General features: G+C 38.6%; 1 protein-coding gene across 1 annotated transcript in view; it reads right to left on the bottom strand.

Moving 5' to 3' along the window:
- Positions 1-18,510, bottom strand: part of aldh1l1 (aldehyde dehydrogenase 1 family, member L1) — a 74,155-nt gene that overhangs the window by 23,511 nt on the left and 32,134 nt on the right. Inside the window, exons 7-14 of the mRNA XM_061937956.2 lie at positions 17,729-17,830; positions 15,015-15,104; positions 12,466-12,603; positions 8,503-8,628; positions 8,314-8,405; positions 4,939-5,086; positions 4,752-4,871; positions 1,533-1,660 (exon numbers count right to left, since the gene is read on the bottom strand). Of these exons, the coding sequence (XP_061793940.2) occupies positions 1,533-1,660; positions 4,752-4,871; positions 4,939-5,086; positions 8,314-8,405; positions 8,503-8,628; positions 12,466-12,603; positions 15,015-15,104; positions 17,729-17,830 (944 nt within the window). The remainder of the gene's footprint in view (positions 1-1,532; positions 1,661-4,751; positions 4,872-4,938; positions 5,087-8,313; positions 8,406-8,502; positions 8,629-12,465; positions 12,604-15,014; positions 15,105-17,728; positions 17,831-18,510) is intronic.

Genomic DNA, 18,510 nt, shown 5'->3' with positions numbered 1-18,510 from the left:
TAGTTCCGGTGGATGGCGGGTGGATGACGACTTTTGTGATGCGGTTGCGGATGAAATAATTGCCTATCCGCGCATCTCTACCTTACGTTGACTTTACAAGGCTGAACTTCTTTGTGTGTGTATAATAGCATCCCTGCCTCCACTCAGAGACAAATGGAGCGGATGACTGACAAGAGGGTCCACTCCTTTATTTTTCCATTTCGCTATTGGTGGATTTTGATTTAACTTTCAGGAAGTGTCAGAATTGGGGTAAAGAACATGTGATTATATGTTGGGGCTGATTCGGATCACTGCCTGGATTCAGGATTTGTTATCAAATCGGTCATACTGGAAATACGTAAAAATTGGAAATCATTCACAATCCTTATGTAAGACAAGAATATACTTGGATTTTTTTATGCCTTCAAAGTCGTAAATAAATAGCTAACAATTGAGTCAACACATCGAGGGTCCTCTATTGTGCTCATTATACCCTGTTTAAAACATCCAGAAAGAGCTAAAAATACGCAATTTACATGTCATAACCTGAAAATTAACCAATTATGAGTGATATTGTTATTATAAGCGCCAACGCAGACGGACTATTTAGGCCACACATGGATAGCAGCGAGCTAATGCTAGTTTACGCAGCTTCTGCTTCGTCTCAAACTAGCTAAAAGTAATATCTCATTTATAATTCATGCGTATCTCACCTAGTAGTAGACAAATGTAGCCAGGGACTGGCAGGCTGGTCGACTTTCACATCCCCGAGATGGCGAAATAGACCCCAAAAGACGATTTCTACAGGAACTCTAGATTAACCCTTCATGACGCTTGTGACTGATTCTTCATCTAAACAAAATTATGTGAGTGTCCCGTCAGTCAGCATCCCAGCAAGAGTGGAAATATTACAGTTTGTTTTATTTTGGTTTGTTAATGTTAGTTTGTATGTTTTGCACCTTGCAATGCTGCGAATGCTAGTGTCACAATAAAACTGCATCCATCACTCGGCTTCTAAAACTTATTGCTCATCCTCCTTGTGTTTGGGCTCAAAAATATAATGTCCTGGATCATAATTTTTCCCAAAGTAATCGTTGTTGGCTCTCACAAATTCTGCTTGATTAGTTGATTGTTGTTGATGGGGAAGGGCTCTGTGGTTCCTAGAGCGACGTCACACGATCACGTGACTGGCTTCCTCATTATCTTCATCATGGTTCAGGGATCTCTGTGAGGTTGATACTATTTTGATCATATCTACTTATCCGCAAACTTTGAAAGTGTTTTGGTGTCATAAATCAGATTTATATGATAATAGCTTCAATATAAAGGCAACTTGTTTTTCCTCTGGTACCTAAAGAAATTAAACCTTTTTACCTGCACGCCGCTTTATTCCTTTGCGTCCTGAGGTCACGCCAAACAACACCAAAGTACTTTTATTTTTGTGCGTGAAAAATAGCTTTTTTGGGGGGCAAGCATTGTTCATTGACATCTGAGGCAAGTGACTTCAAATAAGATACATCATTGTTTAGCGTATGTAAAATAAGTGGACTAACTTGTAGATAAGTCTCCCTCGGTCTCTTGGGTTCATTTTGCCCCACTCCCCCTCTTCAAACGCCTCCTTAGCAGCAGCCACTGCCTGGTCAATGTCTCTTATCTGGGCCAGGGACACGTCACAAATGGCCTGCAGGACAGATCAACGAGCAAATGTTGTACCACAAACAGAAGAAGGCATGGCACGTACTGGGTAATTAAAAAAACAAACACTTTAATGCATACCTGCATACATGCTAATGCTCCCAAATTGCTGTACTGGATAGATTATTCATTGAAAATAAAAACATCACTCAGTCGCTAAAGTTACAGTCTTATAAAATCTCATATATTTACACATGTTTTCTTTATTTTCATGACTATTTACATTGTAGATTGTCACTGAAGGCATCAAAACTATGAATGAACACATATGGAGTTATGTACTTAACAAAAAAAGGTGAAGTAACTGAAAACATGTTTTATATTCTAGTTTCTTCAAAATAGCCACCCTTTGCTCTGATTACGGTCTTGCACACTCTTGGCATTCTCTCAATGAGCTTCAAGCACACCTATGAAGTGAAAACCATTTCAGGTGACTACCTCTTCAAGCTCATGGAGAGAATGCTAAGAGTGTGCGAAAAAGTAATCAGAGCAAAGGGTGGCTATTTTGAAGGAACTAGGATATAAAACAGGTTTTCAGTTATTTCACTTAACATAACTCCACATGTATTCATTCATAGTTTTGATGCCTTCAGTGACAATCTACAATGTAAATAGTCATGAAAATAAAGAAAATGCATTGAATGAGAAGGTGTGTCCAAACTTTTGGCCTGTACTGTATATATATATGGATATATACCGTATATATATATATATATATATATATATATATATATATATATATATATATATATATATATATATATATATATATATATATATATATATGTATATATATAGATATATACCGTATATATATATATATATATATAATTTTTTTGTGATAGAGTGATTGGAACACATACTCGTTGGTCACAAAAAACATTCATGAAGTTTGGTTCTTTTATGACTTTTTTATGGGTCTACTGTAAATGTGAGCAAATCTGCTGGGTCAAAAGTATACATACAGCAATGTTAATATTTGGTTACATGTCCCTTAGAAAGTTTCACTGCAATAAGGCACTTTTGGTAGCCATCCACAAGCTTCTGGTTGAATTTTTGACCACTCCTCTTGACAAAATTGGTGCAGTTCAGCTAAATTTGTTGGTTTCCTGACATGGACTTGTTTCTTCAGCATTGTCCACACGTTTAAGTCAGGACTTTGGGAAGGCCATTCTAAAACCTTCATTCTAGCCTGATTTAGCCATTCCTTTTACCACTTTTGACGTGTGTTTGGGGTCATTGTCCTGTTGGAACACCCAACTGCGCCCAAGACCCAACCTCTGGGCTGATGATTTTAGGTTGTCCTGAAGAATTTGGAGGTAATCCTCCTTTTTCATTGTCCCATTTACTCTCTGTAAAGCACCAGTTCCATTGGCAGCAAAACAGGCAAAGAGTATAATACTACCACCACCATGCTTGATGGCAGGGTTGGTGTTCCTGGGATTAAAGGCCTCAGCTTTTCCCTTCCAAACATATTATTGGGCAATGTGGCCAAACAGCTACATTTATATTTCATCTGACCACAGAACTTTCCTCCGGAAGGTCTTATCTTTGTCCATGTGATGTCAGATGAGATATATATATATATATATATATATATATATATATATATATATATATATATATATATATACACACACAGTTTTTTTTTAATTCATTATAAATATAAACTTGTCAGCCTTTTGTAATTTCATGATGCCTCTATCTCTATTTTTGCATTTTGATAGAGGGAGGTATATATTTTTTATAATGTATTTATCTTTTTAAGTTATGTACATTTATATGTAGATGTAGATGCTGTATCGGGACAGATCCATTAAGAGTTTGAGCAGAAATATGTCGTATAGGAATTAACTATACACAATAACACATTGACAACGTGCTATGCCACATGAATGTTTTTTGAAGTAATACCTTTGTGACATTAAAAAAACACAAGTAGTGTAGAAAAACCTTGTGTTTACTTTTTGATATCAAAATAAAACACAAAGCAGTTTGGCTAATGCAGATGAAGTCTAATAAACAAGCTTTGTTCTTCTCTTGGTTCAGTACAACCGTTTGGCCAACAAAAATAAAGAGGAGCAACACCTCTCACATTGAATACACAATCTTCACAGCCTTCGTTTAGTTCGATGAGATGACAAAACATTTTAGCTAGTATTGATGTTATTTGAACACTGATACAGTTTGCAGTTAAATAAAGGACGCGTGAACATCCCAGTAAACAAACTAAAGACTTTCTAAACAAGTTGTGACATGTTTCCTCACGTCATTAACTGTCAGTCAAAGCAACTGATAGACGCTGTATTGACAAAATAAAATTAACATCGAATAGAGTTCTCCTTCGCTGTTTACTTTTAGTGTTGGGACAAGTGTCTCCAATATTGTCCACACCTGTCTCCATCTAAACACAGTAGTGCGCTCTTAAACACACGGCGGGAAGCGAGGGAAAATGACGCTAAACCAAGCGTTTGGCTCCCTTTACTCCGAGGGGAAATCTCCCGAGCAAAGTCCGTGTCGTTGGTCCGCAAAGATTATGAAGCCAAACGACGCTAATGCGCATGCGCCTGACTTCGCGTTGCCGAAAATGCAATAATAAATGACATTTTTTCGGTAATTAAACATTTTTACGTATTACTAACCGTCGGAAATTTTATCGGGAATTATCATTATACCGTTTATTGTTACATCCCTCGTCCATTAACAAGTAAAAAGTCAAGGCCGGTCACGGCATGTTCTCGCTGCGGATGTTGGTCAATTTTTTTAGGGAATTACGGCAAATGACAGGGCGGTCGCAGCTTTTGCCGCAGTTGCCGTGGTTAAATTCAAGCACTGGTATTAAAGTCAAAACAAACTTGTACAATATATTATACATCTAATTTTTTATCGTTTACTTTCATTTTTACAATATGCTGAAGGCCAATAAAAACAAGTTGCTGGGTGACAATGGCCCCCCCAGCCACACTTTGGACACCACTAACTTACAAAGAACTGCTGCCGCTGTCCCGATAATAAATCTTGACAAGAGAGATAACTCTAAAAATAACAAAGAGAAATAATTGTGTGTGTTGACATACTGAGCCATCACTGGGGTTGATTGTCTTGTAAGTTTTTCCTCCATCTGCGTCCACAAACTCTCCATTGATAAATAGCTGATGAGGCATTTTAACAGTCATGTTGTTGATGTTTTTCTCCACCTGTCAAAGTCAAATCAGGTAAACTGGATTGAAACCTGCTGTGACAGACATGTTGACGAACACGTACGTAGTGGATGACTAATTGGTCTTCATCGTCCTCCCCTCGCAGCTTCCTCACACACATCTGGATGAAGTCTTGGAAGGTGGCGTTCATGTAGACGTCCTCGTTCTGCAGCTGGCACGCACTCCCACGCATTTTCACCTCCTCTACGAGCCTTGTGGGAGCAACGGACTAAACTCACTTGCAAAGTACCAAACGTCCATCCAAACGTTTTGTCAGGCAAAAATAAATAATGCAGCGATTTTAAACGGGCTCAGTCATGCAAACCTTAATCAGAATACAAGTAATTCAATGGTGCATAATTGATCGAGTAAAACCAGACTTATGATCAATAAATGAAACACTCAAACTTAACATTGCCTACCCATTTTGTAGGAAAAAAAGCTCCCCATCAAACAATGGAACAGGCCATTTGGTTGCTGAGGGAGCAACTGCCTTAATGTGGACACCTGCATTGGTGAGGTCACACACTGATGTTGGTCGAGAAGGCCTAGTTCTCAGTCTCCGTTCTAACTCATCGCAAAAGTGTTCTATCGGGTTCAGGTCAGGACTCTGTGCAGGCCAGTCAAGTTCATCCACGCCAGACTCTGTCATCCATGTCTTTATGGATCTTGCTTTGTGCACTGGTGCACAGTCATGTTGGAAGAGGAAGGGGCCCGCTCCAAACTGTTCCCACAAGGTTGGGAGCATGGAATTGTCCAAAATGTTTTGGTATCCTGGAGCATTCAAAGTTCCTTTCACTGGAACTAAGGGGCCAAGCCCAACTCCTGAAAAACAACCCCACAGCATAATTCCTCCTCCACCAAATTTCACATTCGGCACAATGCAGTCCGAAATGTAGCGTTCTCCTGGCAACCTCCAAACCCAGACTCCTCCATCAGATTGCCAGATGGAAAAGCGTGATTCATCACTCCAGAGAACGGATCTCCACTGCTCTAGAGTCCAGTGGCGACGTGCTTTACACCACTGCATCCGACGCTTCGCATTGGACTTGTGATGTATGGCTTAGATGCAGCTGCTTGGCCATAGAAACCCATTCCATGAAGCTCTCTGCGTACTGTACGTGGGCTAATTGGAAGGTCACATGAAGTTTGGAGCTCTGTAGCAACTGACTGTGAAGAAAGTCTTTGCACTATGCGCTTCAGCATTCGCTGACCCCTCTCTGTCAGTTTACGTGGCCTACCACTTTGTGGCTGAGTTACTGTTGTTCCCAAACTCTTCCATTTTCTTATAATAAAGCTGACAGTTGACTTTGGAATATTTAGGAGCGAGGAAATTTCACGACTGGATTTGTTGCACAGGTGACATCCTATGACAGTTCCACGCTGGAAATCACTGAGAGCGGCCCATTCTTTCACAAATGTTTGTAGAAACAGTCTCCATGCCTGAGTGCTTGATTTTATACACCTGTGGCCGGGCCAAGTGATTAGGACACCTGATTCTGATCATTTGGATGGGTGGCCAAATACTTTTGGCAATATAGTGTATTTCGTCTTTTCTGACTTATAAATGTTACAATGTTGGGTACTCGTGTTAAACAATGCCACAGCATTAAATCATAAGGTTCATGCATCTTGGCGTGAGCTTGCATGCAGTTTTGGATGCCTCTGTTTGCAGGGTTATGCTGTATGGCTACATTTTGTGACATCACAGCAAGATGGAAGTACTTATTTTCACATTAAGTGAAGCTCTCAGCTCTCTTCATTGTATAAAGAAACACAAAAAAAAGGTAATTAAAGCACAATTTTCATATAATCATGGCATCAGCACAATAACGCCGATGTACGACATGCAGTGACAAATTCTATGTCTCAAATTGTTGTCTAACGATCGCCAAGTGTGGAGGTGTACCTAATGTTGTGACCGGGTGAATCTATGTAATGTTTACCGTCTCTGGAAAACCATTAGCGGTGACAACTGAAAGATTTATTAACTTTTTAAAATACACATGATACTTTTGAAGAGGGTGGGGCGTGGTTACATCTGGAAACGCCTCCAAAAACCAACATCTTGCATACAAAGTAAAAAAACGGGTTATAAATGTGACCGTGGAGCAAAATTTTTACCAAAGAATATCTAATACATATCATCTAGGGATGTCCGATAATGGCTTTTTGCCGATATCCGATATTCCGATATTGTCCAATTCTTAATTACCGATACCGATATCAACCGATACCGATATATACGGTCGTGGAATTAACACATTATTATGCCTAATTTGGACAACAAGGTATGGTGAAGATAAGGTCCTTTTTAAAAAAAATAATAAAATAAAATAAGATAAATAAATTAAAAACATTTTCTTGAATAAAAAAAGAAAGTAAAACAATATAAAAACAGTTACATAGAAAATAGTAATTAATGAAAATGAGTAAAATTAACTGTTAAAGTTTAGTACTATTAGTGGACCAGCAGCACGCACAATCATGTGTGCTTACGGACTTTATCCCTTGCAGACTGTATTGATATATATTGATATATAATGTAGGAACCAGAATATTAACAACAGAAAGAAACAACCCTTTTGTGTGAATGAGTGTAAATGGGGGAGGGAGGTTTTTTGGGTTGGTGCACTAATTGTAAGTGTATCTTGTGTTTTTTATGTTGATTTAATAAAAAACAAACAAAAAAAACCACACAAAAAACACATACCGATAATAAAAAAAACGATACCGATAATTTCCGATATTACATTTTAAAGTATTTATCGGCCGATAATATCGGCAGGCCGATATTATCGGACATCTCTAATATCATCTAGACCACAATAAAGTGTTTTAAATGTAAAATCATTATAGGTTATGTGTTGATTTTGTCAAAATGTTGTTTTACAGACCATCTTCAAGCCGCTTTCAATCTCCTCAGAATGTGCCGTTTTGTGGGCGGATCTCCACCCTGTCAGCCATGTAATAATTTTTAGCGCTTCCATATGGAGTCTACTAACCTTAGAACTATGCGTTACTTTGTATTAGAAATGGCAAGAGCAAATAATGCATGTGCAAGTACAAGTCAGTTTGCCCCACAACAAGAGGATAGAAACACATTTGGACTGCAACTGAATAAAAATGGCCAAGTGGCACAAAGCTCTTTGGGTAAACCTCAACCATATATGGAGATGTCCTGTGACGTAACTAAGGCAAAACGCCACTCAAGTCTCAAATTCCAAACGGCTTTTTTGGAGCAAGTTTGGAAGAAGATAAAATTGTTTTATAAATTTGAAATATATTTAACATTTTTGGGACTTATAGGGATCCCCAATCCACAAAACAGGTACCAACTGGTAAGAAAAGTTGGTATTACATGATACAACACATTCAAGGAGAAATTTAAAGGCAAACACACAAAGCACAACATCATCGATTTTTAAAGCGCTATCACCTGACCACATCCATGGAAGCGGCTCCAGACTTGAAGAAATCGGTGGTGTCTTCAATCTGACTGACGTTGGTGAGAATGCTCTGCCACACAGCCTGAGAGCAAACAGAACATTTCACTCACTGCTTGGTTGAAATCCTGACATTCATTTAGCGCAACTTGTCCAAAATGCGTTGAGGAACGACGAAATACCTTCATCTGCTCAGCGAAGTCCTTCTCCTCCTCAGTTAGCTCCACCACAGCGCTGCCTTCTGAGCGGAAGTAGTGTGCAGCGGATATCATCTTCCCATCCTCGAACTGCAAATTCTTGACCAGCAGCTGTGAAAAATACATGTCATCTGAAGTTTCTGCAGGAAATTAAGAATGTATCTTCTGATTTATGCAGGAATTTACATTTCCTCACCCTTTCCATGGTTTTGATTGATTGAAACTTTTATTAGTAGATTGCACAGTTAGGGATGATGCTCGAAACCGTTTTTCCCGGTTGTTCGATAAGAAAAGAACCGAGTCCTCGGACTCGAATCCCTTTTTGAGAACTGGTACCCGTTATCGAAACCACTATAGTAAAGAAAAAGAGTTGGCTCTTTATTCGAATCCCTTCCCACAGGAAATGCCCGTGGGACGCAATGTTATGCCCATTTGATTGTAGACTCTTACTGACACCTTGTGGCGATATGAAAATACTACGCGTCATTAGTTTGGGCACTTCCGGGTTGGCGAGTCAGTTCAATTCATGAGACAATTGAGAAGTAGACAAGTTGTGTTAGCTCCTACAAGCCTTGGAAAATATACTTCTGTAAGTAAACTGTTTAACTTGTTTATATAACTCAATATTAAGGTGGAAAGTGTTTCAATTTGATAGTACGAAGCCTATTGAAAAACGATTTTTGTGCACTGTTTCAATGGATGTTTTAAGGACTTAAAATGGCTGCCAGTAGTGTATTTCCACCATCGAAATAGTTTCAACACTCAGAAGTATTTGTTTGATGGTAGTACTGTATATTTGTGTGAAGCTAATATTTACATATTGTGTATTACATTTCAGTATGTTAATTGAATCACATAGCTTATACATTTGTCACAAAAAAAAATAACAGTCCAGTGCAAGACAAAAGTAAAGATAGGAAAAGACAAAGCAAGATCAACAACAATAAAGAGCCTAAATTGATTAATCTGCTTTGGAACTTTATTAGACGTCTTGGATTGTTTGTTAGCTATCTGCCAAGCTGTATAACCTCAACACGTATAGTGAGGGCAGAACAGGCAATGTGCAATTATTGCCAGGCTTCGCTCTCATGTAAGGGAAGAAGAATTGTTGATTGATGACTGTGGTGTTCTTAGTGTCTTAGTGTGTGTAGTTAGTATGTTCCAATAGCAGCAGAAGTGCACTTTTTGGAGAGCTGTATTATTTTCAGTTTTGTGCCCAAGGGACTGATTTTATTTAACACTATATTATCATTTATACACCTACAGTGATCACAGAGACAGGTTGTTATTGTGTTACTGTATATACGTATTTGTTTTTCTGAAAAATCCCACTTAATATACTTTGGGTAACAACAGTCAATATATTTTTTTAGGGGGGTAACAGTCAATATTTATTTATTTATTTATTTGTATTTTTTTCTTATAAAATAAAAGTGAGGTTTTGTTAAACCAAATATTGTGTTTTTTTTCCATATACCACAACCTATCTGGAATCGATAAGATAATCGATAAGGAATCGGTTCGATAAGAGGATTCGATAATGGGCTGGAACTCGATAATTTCTTATCAAACATCATCCCTATGCACAGTACAGTACATTTTCCGTACAATTTACCACTAAATGGTAACACCCGAATAAGTTTTTCGGGGTCCACGTTAATCAATTTTGTCTCATTTTAATTATTGATATTCTCTTTTGTTGAGGGTTTAGCAGAAGTGGGTTGTAATTATGACTGCAGCTATCAATTAGTTTGGGGTCGGCAACCCAAAACATAGAAAGAGCCATATTGGACCAAAAATACAAAAAACTAATCTGTCTGGAGCCGCAAAAAATGAAAAGCCGTATATAAGTCTTATAATGAAGGCAACACATTATGTAAGTGTCTATATTAGCTATAATAGCCTACTATCAAAATGACTATGTGTCGCAGGTTGACACAAATATTCGTTGACAGAAATGTTGACATTTAGTATTTATTCTACACATTTTTACAACATTAGAAACCATTAGTAAATCAGAGGCTACTCAGAAGGTGAGATAACTCCTGGAAATGACTGGCTTTTAATGGCCAAAAGGTATAGATGTGTGTGTCCAAGTTAAAGGAAAATGCAGGCTGTCTTCTTTTAATAGATTTATTACAATCTTTGGCCAGCTAGGTAACTATCTATTGCAGCCGCCATGTGGAACTTATTTCTGCAAATTTGTGGTTCCAGACACTCCATGCGGTCCAGATTTTATAAATATTTATGATTTACACCCATTAAACAATTAATCGAAGCAGCAGATTATAAATCAAAGCTTTTATCTAATTGAATCAATCGATGAATCGCTGAAGCTTTAGTTTATTTAGATTGTTACATGTACTAAAGTAACTTTTTGGATAAGTTGTACTTATTATTGCAATTTTAATGCAACATACTGTTTACTTTTTCTTGAGTATTTTTGTGAAGGAAGGCTACTTTTACTTTATTACATTGAGTTTCATTCCGACACTTATATTATCATTACAGTCTTCACTTGCCCCATCGTGCTTTGACATTTGCGGCTTCACCCTATTGACACAGGCCCCCGTATAGCAGTCCATGATATGCCTGTAATATGATTCTTTGATTTTGGACTTGAATCAGCATGTTCTCATCCATTTGTGTCAACGAGGTAAAATTACATCTGAAAACCTTTTGACCTTTGACTTTCCTGCAAACAACAACAACAACTAAGCTTTTAGTTTCTGTTTTGAAATTTGACAATGAAAACATGGTACATTGAACTAATAATCACGATATTTAACTTGGCATGATGCTATTTCCACAATCAGAGATATTCGTAAATATATTTAGGTATAGCAACCGTACCATAACTATTAATAAACTAATAACATACCAAATGCGGTTTCTTGTCCTAGGTTACGCTGAGTTCTGCTCTCAAACACTACCTATATAGCATCAAATAAACCCAATTGATATTGTATAGTAGAGATGTCCGATAATATCGGCCTGCCGATATAATCGGCCGATAAATGCTTTAAAATGTAATATCGGAAATTAGCGGTATCGGTTTCAACCTCCCGATATTCCCGGGAGACTCCCGAATTTCAGTACCCCTCCTGAAAATCTCCCGGGGCAACCATTCTCCCGAATTTCTCCCGATTTAAAGCCGGACAACATTATTGGGGACGTGCCTTAAAGGCACTGCCTTTAGCGTCCTCTACAACCTGTCGTCACGTACGCTTTTCCTCCATACAAACAGCCTGCCGGCCCAGTCACATAATATATGCGGCTTCTACACACACACGAGTGAATGCAAGGCATACTTGATCAACAGCCATACAGGTCACACTGAGGGTGGCCGTATAAACAACTTTAACACTGTTACAAATATGCACCACACAAGAATGACAAACACATTTCGGGAGAACATCCGCACCGTAACACAACATAAACACAACAGAAGAAATACCCAGAACCCCTTGCAGCACTAACTCTTCAGGGACGCTACAATATACACCACCCGCTACCACCACTTTTTCCCATAATTCTTCACCCACTAATGGGTCTTCCACTCGATTTATCGCCAGTTCAAGCTCGTTTGCCTTCCATGTGCTTTCCACCGCAACGAAGCAAAGCAGACGTGACGTCATATGTAACACAGAAATGTATTTTCTGTTTGTGCGTAACTCCCTGTCGCACGCAAGCAGATTTTAGCTCAATTGATCCGCCATGTTGTCTGGCAAATATAGACGCCCTGCTTATATGTAGCGCAGGCGGCAGTGGATCTCGACACATTAACTTAAATGGAAACGGAAAGAGTCCGCTGCCGTGGCGGTGCCATTCCTCAGCCATTTCGCAATCTAATAAGAATCAGGAGTAAGACAGAAGAGACAAACTTCTACACCACACAATCTGATAATTTCCAGTATGTGATGCACGTGATATCAGAGGATAACTTACTGCTTTGCTGTCATTACCAAACAGCACTAGGCCCCCTTTGGTGACGAGGCCCGGTTGGCACGCCCCGGGGATCTCCAGGGGTTGTCCATTTGCTGCCGTGCCATTATCCACCAGCGACGAGCCATAGAAAGTCACTTTCTACAAATAAAACATACACACTAAGTCACTTTCCATCATCTGTACATTTTCTATCACTTGTCCCTCTCAGCGTTGCTGGGGTGCTGGAGCCTATCCCAGCTGACTAGGTCACTTTACACTATACCAGGGGTCGGCAACCCAAAACGTTGAAAGAGCCATATTGGACCAAAAATACAAAAAACAAATCTGTCTGGAGCCGCAAAAAATTAAAAGCCGTATATAAGTCTTATAATGAAGACAAGATATCACATAAGTGTCTATATTAGCTATGATAGCCTACTATCAAAATGACTTTAAAGGCCTTAAATAAGTGTTATAATGAAGACAACACATGATGTAAGTCTCTATATTGGCTATAATAGCCTACTATCAAAATGACTACCGTATTTTCCGCACTATTAGCCGCACCTAAAAAACACAAATTTACTCAAAAGCTGACAGTGTGGCTTTTAACCCGGTGCGCTTTATATATGGATTAATATTACGATTCATTTTCATAAAGTTTCGATCTCGCAACTTCGGTAAACAGCCGCCATCTTTTTTCCCGGTAGAACAGGAAGCGCTTCTTCTTCTACGCAAGCAACCGCCAAGGTAAGCACCCGCCCCCATAGAACAGGAAGCACTTCTTCTTCTACTGTAAGCAACCACCCGCCCGCGTAGAAGAAGAAAAAGCGCGGGGATATACCGTACGTTTCATTTCCTTTGTGTGTTTACATCTGTAAAGACCACAAAATGGCTCCTACTAAGCGTCAGGGATCCGGTTCATGAAAAGACGCAATCTCTCCATCCGCACACGGATTACTATTTCACAGCAACTGATATTCCTGTGAACCGCACTGTGGATATAACGGGAGCACGTACGGTGAATATTCGCACCACAGGGAATGAGAAGTCATCCTTCACTGTGGTTCTAGCTTGCCATGCTAATGGCCAGAAACTTCCACCTATGGTGATATTCAAAAGGAAGACCTTGCCAAAAGAGACCTTTCCAGCCGGCGTCATCATAAAAGCTAACTCGAAGGGATGGATGAAGAAAAGATGAGCGAGTGGTTAAGGTAAGTTTAAGTTTACGCGAAGAGGCCGGGTGGCTTTTTTCACGCAGCTCTGTCCATGTTGATATACGTATGTTTGTGATTGCACATTTGCGTACATTTTGGGAGTGAACAGAGTTGTTAGAACGCTGGTTTTTAATATATTATTAAAGTTTGACTGACCTATCTGACTGTTTTTTTGACATTCCTTTAGCGCAGTTAGATGCGGCTTACAACACCGGGCGGCTTATAGGTGGACAAAGTTTTGAAATATGCCGTTCATTGAAGGCGCGGCTTTTAACCCAGGGCGCCTTATGGTGCGGAAAATACGGTATGTGTCGCAGGCTGAAGCAAATCTCCGTTGACAGAAATATTGACATTAAATATTTATTCTACAGATTTTTACAACATTCGAAACCATTAATAAATCAGAGGCTACTCAGAAGGTGAGATAACTCCTGGACATTACTGGCTTTTAATGACCAAAGGTATAGATGTGTGTGTCCAAGTTAAAGTAAATGGCAGCCTGTCTTCTTCTAATTTATTATAATCTTTGGCAAGCTAGGTAATGTTTGCTGTGGTCTGGAACAACATGGCACACAAACAACTATCTGAAATGCAGCCAATATTACATACAAATAATGTGTCATGAGACATGCAAATATAAATTACATAGAAAGAGGATAAAAGTAAAAGATATTAAATGAGCTCAAATATACCTACAAATGAGGCATAATGATGCAAAATGTACATACAGCTAGCCTAAATAACATGTTAGCATTGATTAGCTTGCAGTCATGCACTGACCAAATATGCCTGATTAGCACTCCAACAAGTCAATAATATCCACAAAGCTCACCTTTGTGCATTCACGCACAGCATAAAATGTTTGGTGGACAAAATGAGACAAAGAAGGAGTGGAAGATTTCACATGAAACATCACAGTCCACACTATGGTGAGTTCAAGAACCGCCGAAATTAGTAGGACAAGACGATGTTCACCAAACAGTCTCATCGGTGAAACATACACACAAACAAAGTAAACAGTGGGCTTTCTAACAATTGGGAAGGTTTGTGTCATGTTTGTCCTCAAACAAAAAACAGACTTAAAAAAATAAAAATTTAATTCCCCCATCTTTTTCCATTTTCAATCCTTTTTTAAAAATGCTCCAAGGAGTCCCAATGGCGACACTAAAGAGCCGTATGCGGCTCGAGAGCCGCGGGTTGCTGACCCCCGCACTAAACAATTAACATAACATGCATGCTTTTATTATGCAACACAATTATCATAACATTTTACTACACTTCACAATTAACATAACATGCATGTGGGAGGAACAGATAGAGGATGAGATGCTGGATCAATACTTAATAAGATACCTGTCCATCAACTTCTGCCCAGGCACCAGGTACTTTGTCATTTCCTCTGATCCAGTTGTGGATGGCTTCAGCAGATTGGTTCCAGTCAATCTACAATAAAAACATTTGTCACAGGGGAACACAGTTTAGTTGTAACGCTGGTGTTGAAAGACTTCAAACTGCATGCAAGTCTTCCAATCGAGCAAAAACACTTATACACATTAATCTTACACATGACTTCATAATTGTTGTGTCACAATGTGTGTTTTTGGTGCATACTAGGGTCTCCTAATTGCCTGTCTGCGAGCTGTCTGTGGCAGAAAATATCTTTGACACAATTTACATCATAATAACAACTAAAAAAGACCTCCGCCAGCTCCAATCTGACAATAGTATTAAAGTCCTGAATCCAGACAGTGATCCCGATCAGCCCCAAAATGTAATTGTGGGGGGGGGGGGGGCGTGGCCTGCTGTCCTGCAGCGAGGCGGGGTGTGCCAGGACCGGCCTCGAAATCAGTGACAGGTGAGTAGATGGTCCACCTGGGCCTTGTTATCTAATCACCTGTCGCTCTGTTATAAGCAGCAGCCAGGAGGAGAGACGTGGTTGGAGTGGGAGTTGGAGCTGGAGCCAGAGCGCGAGCAAGAGCGAGAGAGAGAAAAAGACAATTGCTGAAAAGCACCCGAGAGACTTATTGAAAAATAAACCTGTGTTGTGAACCTGAACCGGGCTCTCATGTCGGTGATTGGTGGTCTGGAGAACCCACTGGGGGGCAACCTCCACAGTAATCACTTGTTCTTTATTCCATTTCAGACGTTTCCCTGAAGTTTAATCAAAATCCTACCATAACTTTTTGAGCCATCTCTAGTGGAGTGAAAGAAATGGAACGAACCCTCTTATCATACACTTTGTCTCTGCGGGTGGAGGCGGGACCGCTAGCAGACACCGCTAGCAGACACAGAAGTTGAAGCTTGTAATGTAAACATAGAATGTTATCAGTTGTTCCTTATCCAATTCCAAAAATGTACTGAAAGTTTCACAAAAATAAGCCCCTAACTTTTTGAGTGATGTTGTAACGAACTAACAAACAGACAAAACTAACAAACAGACACACATTATAAATGCACTGCAGGACTGCTTTACAAAAGGCCCATAAAAAGTGGTAAATGTTTGCTGCATGTTTCAAAACATGGCAAAACACCACAGGTAGGAAGCATGATAACATGAATGTGCAGGAAATTAGTCTCTCTCTGGGGAACGCTGCGTGGTACATGCCTTATTTAAATAGGGAGTCTGCACCCGTTTTGTACATTTTATAGTTTGCACACGCTGTTTAAGGCCCTATATTGGTGAAAAGTAGATCAGGCCCCAATCCCTTTTGGAGTACATTTGCAACAACTGGTTTAATTTTTCAAATTTTACTGTGCTGCTATTGAATACATATACATATATTTTTTTATAATTCAGGTTATCTAACAATCTTTATTCTACACTGCTCATCTAGCTCACTTCAGTCCTGTTTACTGTGATAACGGCATAAAAAAAGCAACAGGAAAGTCAACTATGTGAAACACTACTCATTGTATCCCATTGGGTTGAGTTTTTTCTTGCCCTGATGTGGGATCTGAGCCGAGGATGTCGTTGTGGCTTGTACAGCCCTTTGAGACATTTGTGATTAAGGGCTATGTAAATAAACTTTGATTGATGATTGATTGATTGATACTCTAAAATATTTATTTTTCCCCTCCAAGGTAAATGCTGTACATTATTATCTTGCAGTCTTCAATAAAAAGCATGTTACATGCTACAATGGTTGCATTTTTGAGGTACCCAGAATACATTAAATTTGTATTTTGAGTTACGAGTTCCGTCAAGGAACCAAATAAAGAATAGAATAGAATAGAATAGAATAGAATAGAGTTTTATTGTCATTATTACAGTGAACAGGTTCAAAGAACAACGAAATTGGAGCAGATCCCCTAAGGTGCATACACAATAATATAGTAATATAAATAGTAAAAAGATAAAAAAGAGGATATATATATATATATATATGTAAAGTATACATCCACATACATGCATATAGCCATACATATGCATGTACAGTATATATTTGTATATATATATATATTTGTGTATATATATATATATATATATATATATATATATATATATATATATATATATATATATATATACATATACAAACGTATATACACATACACACACACACACACACACACACACACACACACACATATATATATATATATATATATATATATATATATATATACACATACATATATATATATACACATACATATACAAACGTATATACACATACATACACACACACACACACACACACACACATATATATATATATGTATATATATACACATACATACATATACATACACATATATACACAAACATACACACACACACACATATATATATATATACAAATATATATATACACATACATACATACATACATACATATATATATATATATATATATATATATATATATATATATATATATATATACATATATATATACACACATACTGTACATACATACATATATACATACATACATATATACACATATAAAGTGACAGAGGTGTAAGGTGACAGGTTATTGCACATTACTCTGTTTCACAGTCCAGTATTATCAAGACGTCATTTGGGATAAATAAACTTGTATTTAAAGGTGCCACAGTTTTACCTTTGAATTGTCCTTTTTTTGGATGCACTCATATGTGGCGCCTTCCTCTGGCTGTGTGATCCGTGGAGCCTTCCCCTCTGCAATGAGCCTCACGGCCTCCACCTGGAACCAAAAAATAGAGGTTTGTTTCACACTCTTGACCTATATTGTCCTCATCTGCTTTTAACGCTGGACCATTTTTTTGTTCAACAGGAAGCAGTTGGGGAAAATGCTTTGATAAACAATAGCAGACTGTGTACTTGGTTGGCATAACAGGAAAGAACAAAAGCTACCATGAAGAAAGTCAAAGGTAATACTGTACATCATCTGGATGTTCAGTTTCTTAGGTAACCTTAGGTAACAAATAAAAAAAAACTATATTTGACATGAAACTTCCTTGAATAAAAAACCCAGAACATTTATTCAACAGGAAAACATAATGAACCTATTCGAGTGGGCTTCACCTACCAATACTTTTGACATAAATTATTTTATTGTTGTAATTCCTGTTTCTGCCAACGTTTCCTTCTCGGCAGTTAATGTAGCCTGTTCACAATGAACTTTAGTCTCTGCCAAAGCTGGTCTTTTTCCACAAATTCTGTTTATCCTTCAAAGGACAGAATTTCCGGGAGCAGCCAAGGTGTTCAGGGTTTGAGGGCCTTAAGAGCTCAAGTCTGCTATTTGCATACTTGCCAACCCTCCCGGATTTTCCGGGAGACTCCCGAAATTCAGCGCCTCTCCCGAAAACCTCCCGGGACAAAATTTCTCCCGAAAATCTCCCGAAATTCAGGCGGAGCTGGAGG

Source organism: Nerophis lumbriciformis, linkage group LG03, assembly GCF_033978685.3.
Source record: "Nerophis lumbriciformis linkage group LG03, RoL_Nlum_v2.1, whole genome shotgun sequence".
Taxonomy (NCBI): Eukaryota; Metazoa; Chordata; class Actinopteri; order Syngnathiformes; family Syngnathidae; genus Nerophis; species Nerophis lumbriciformis.
The sequence above is the reverse complement of the archived record's forward strand: the minus strand, read 5'-3'. Positions and strand labels throughout refer to the sequence as shown.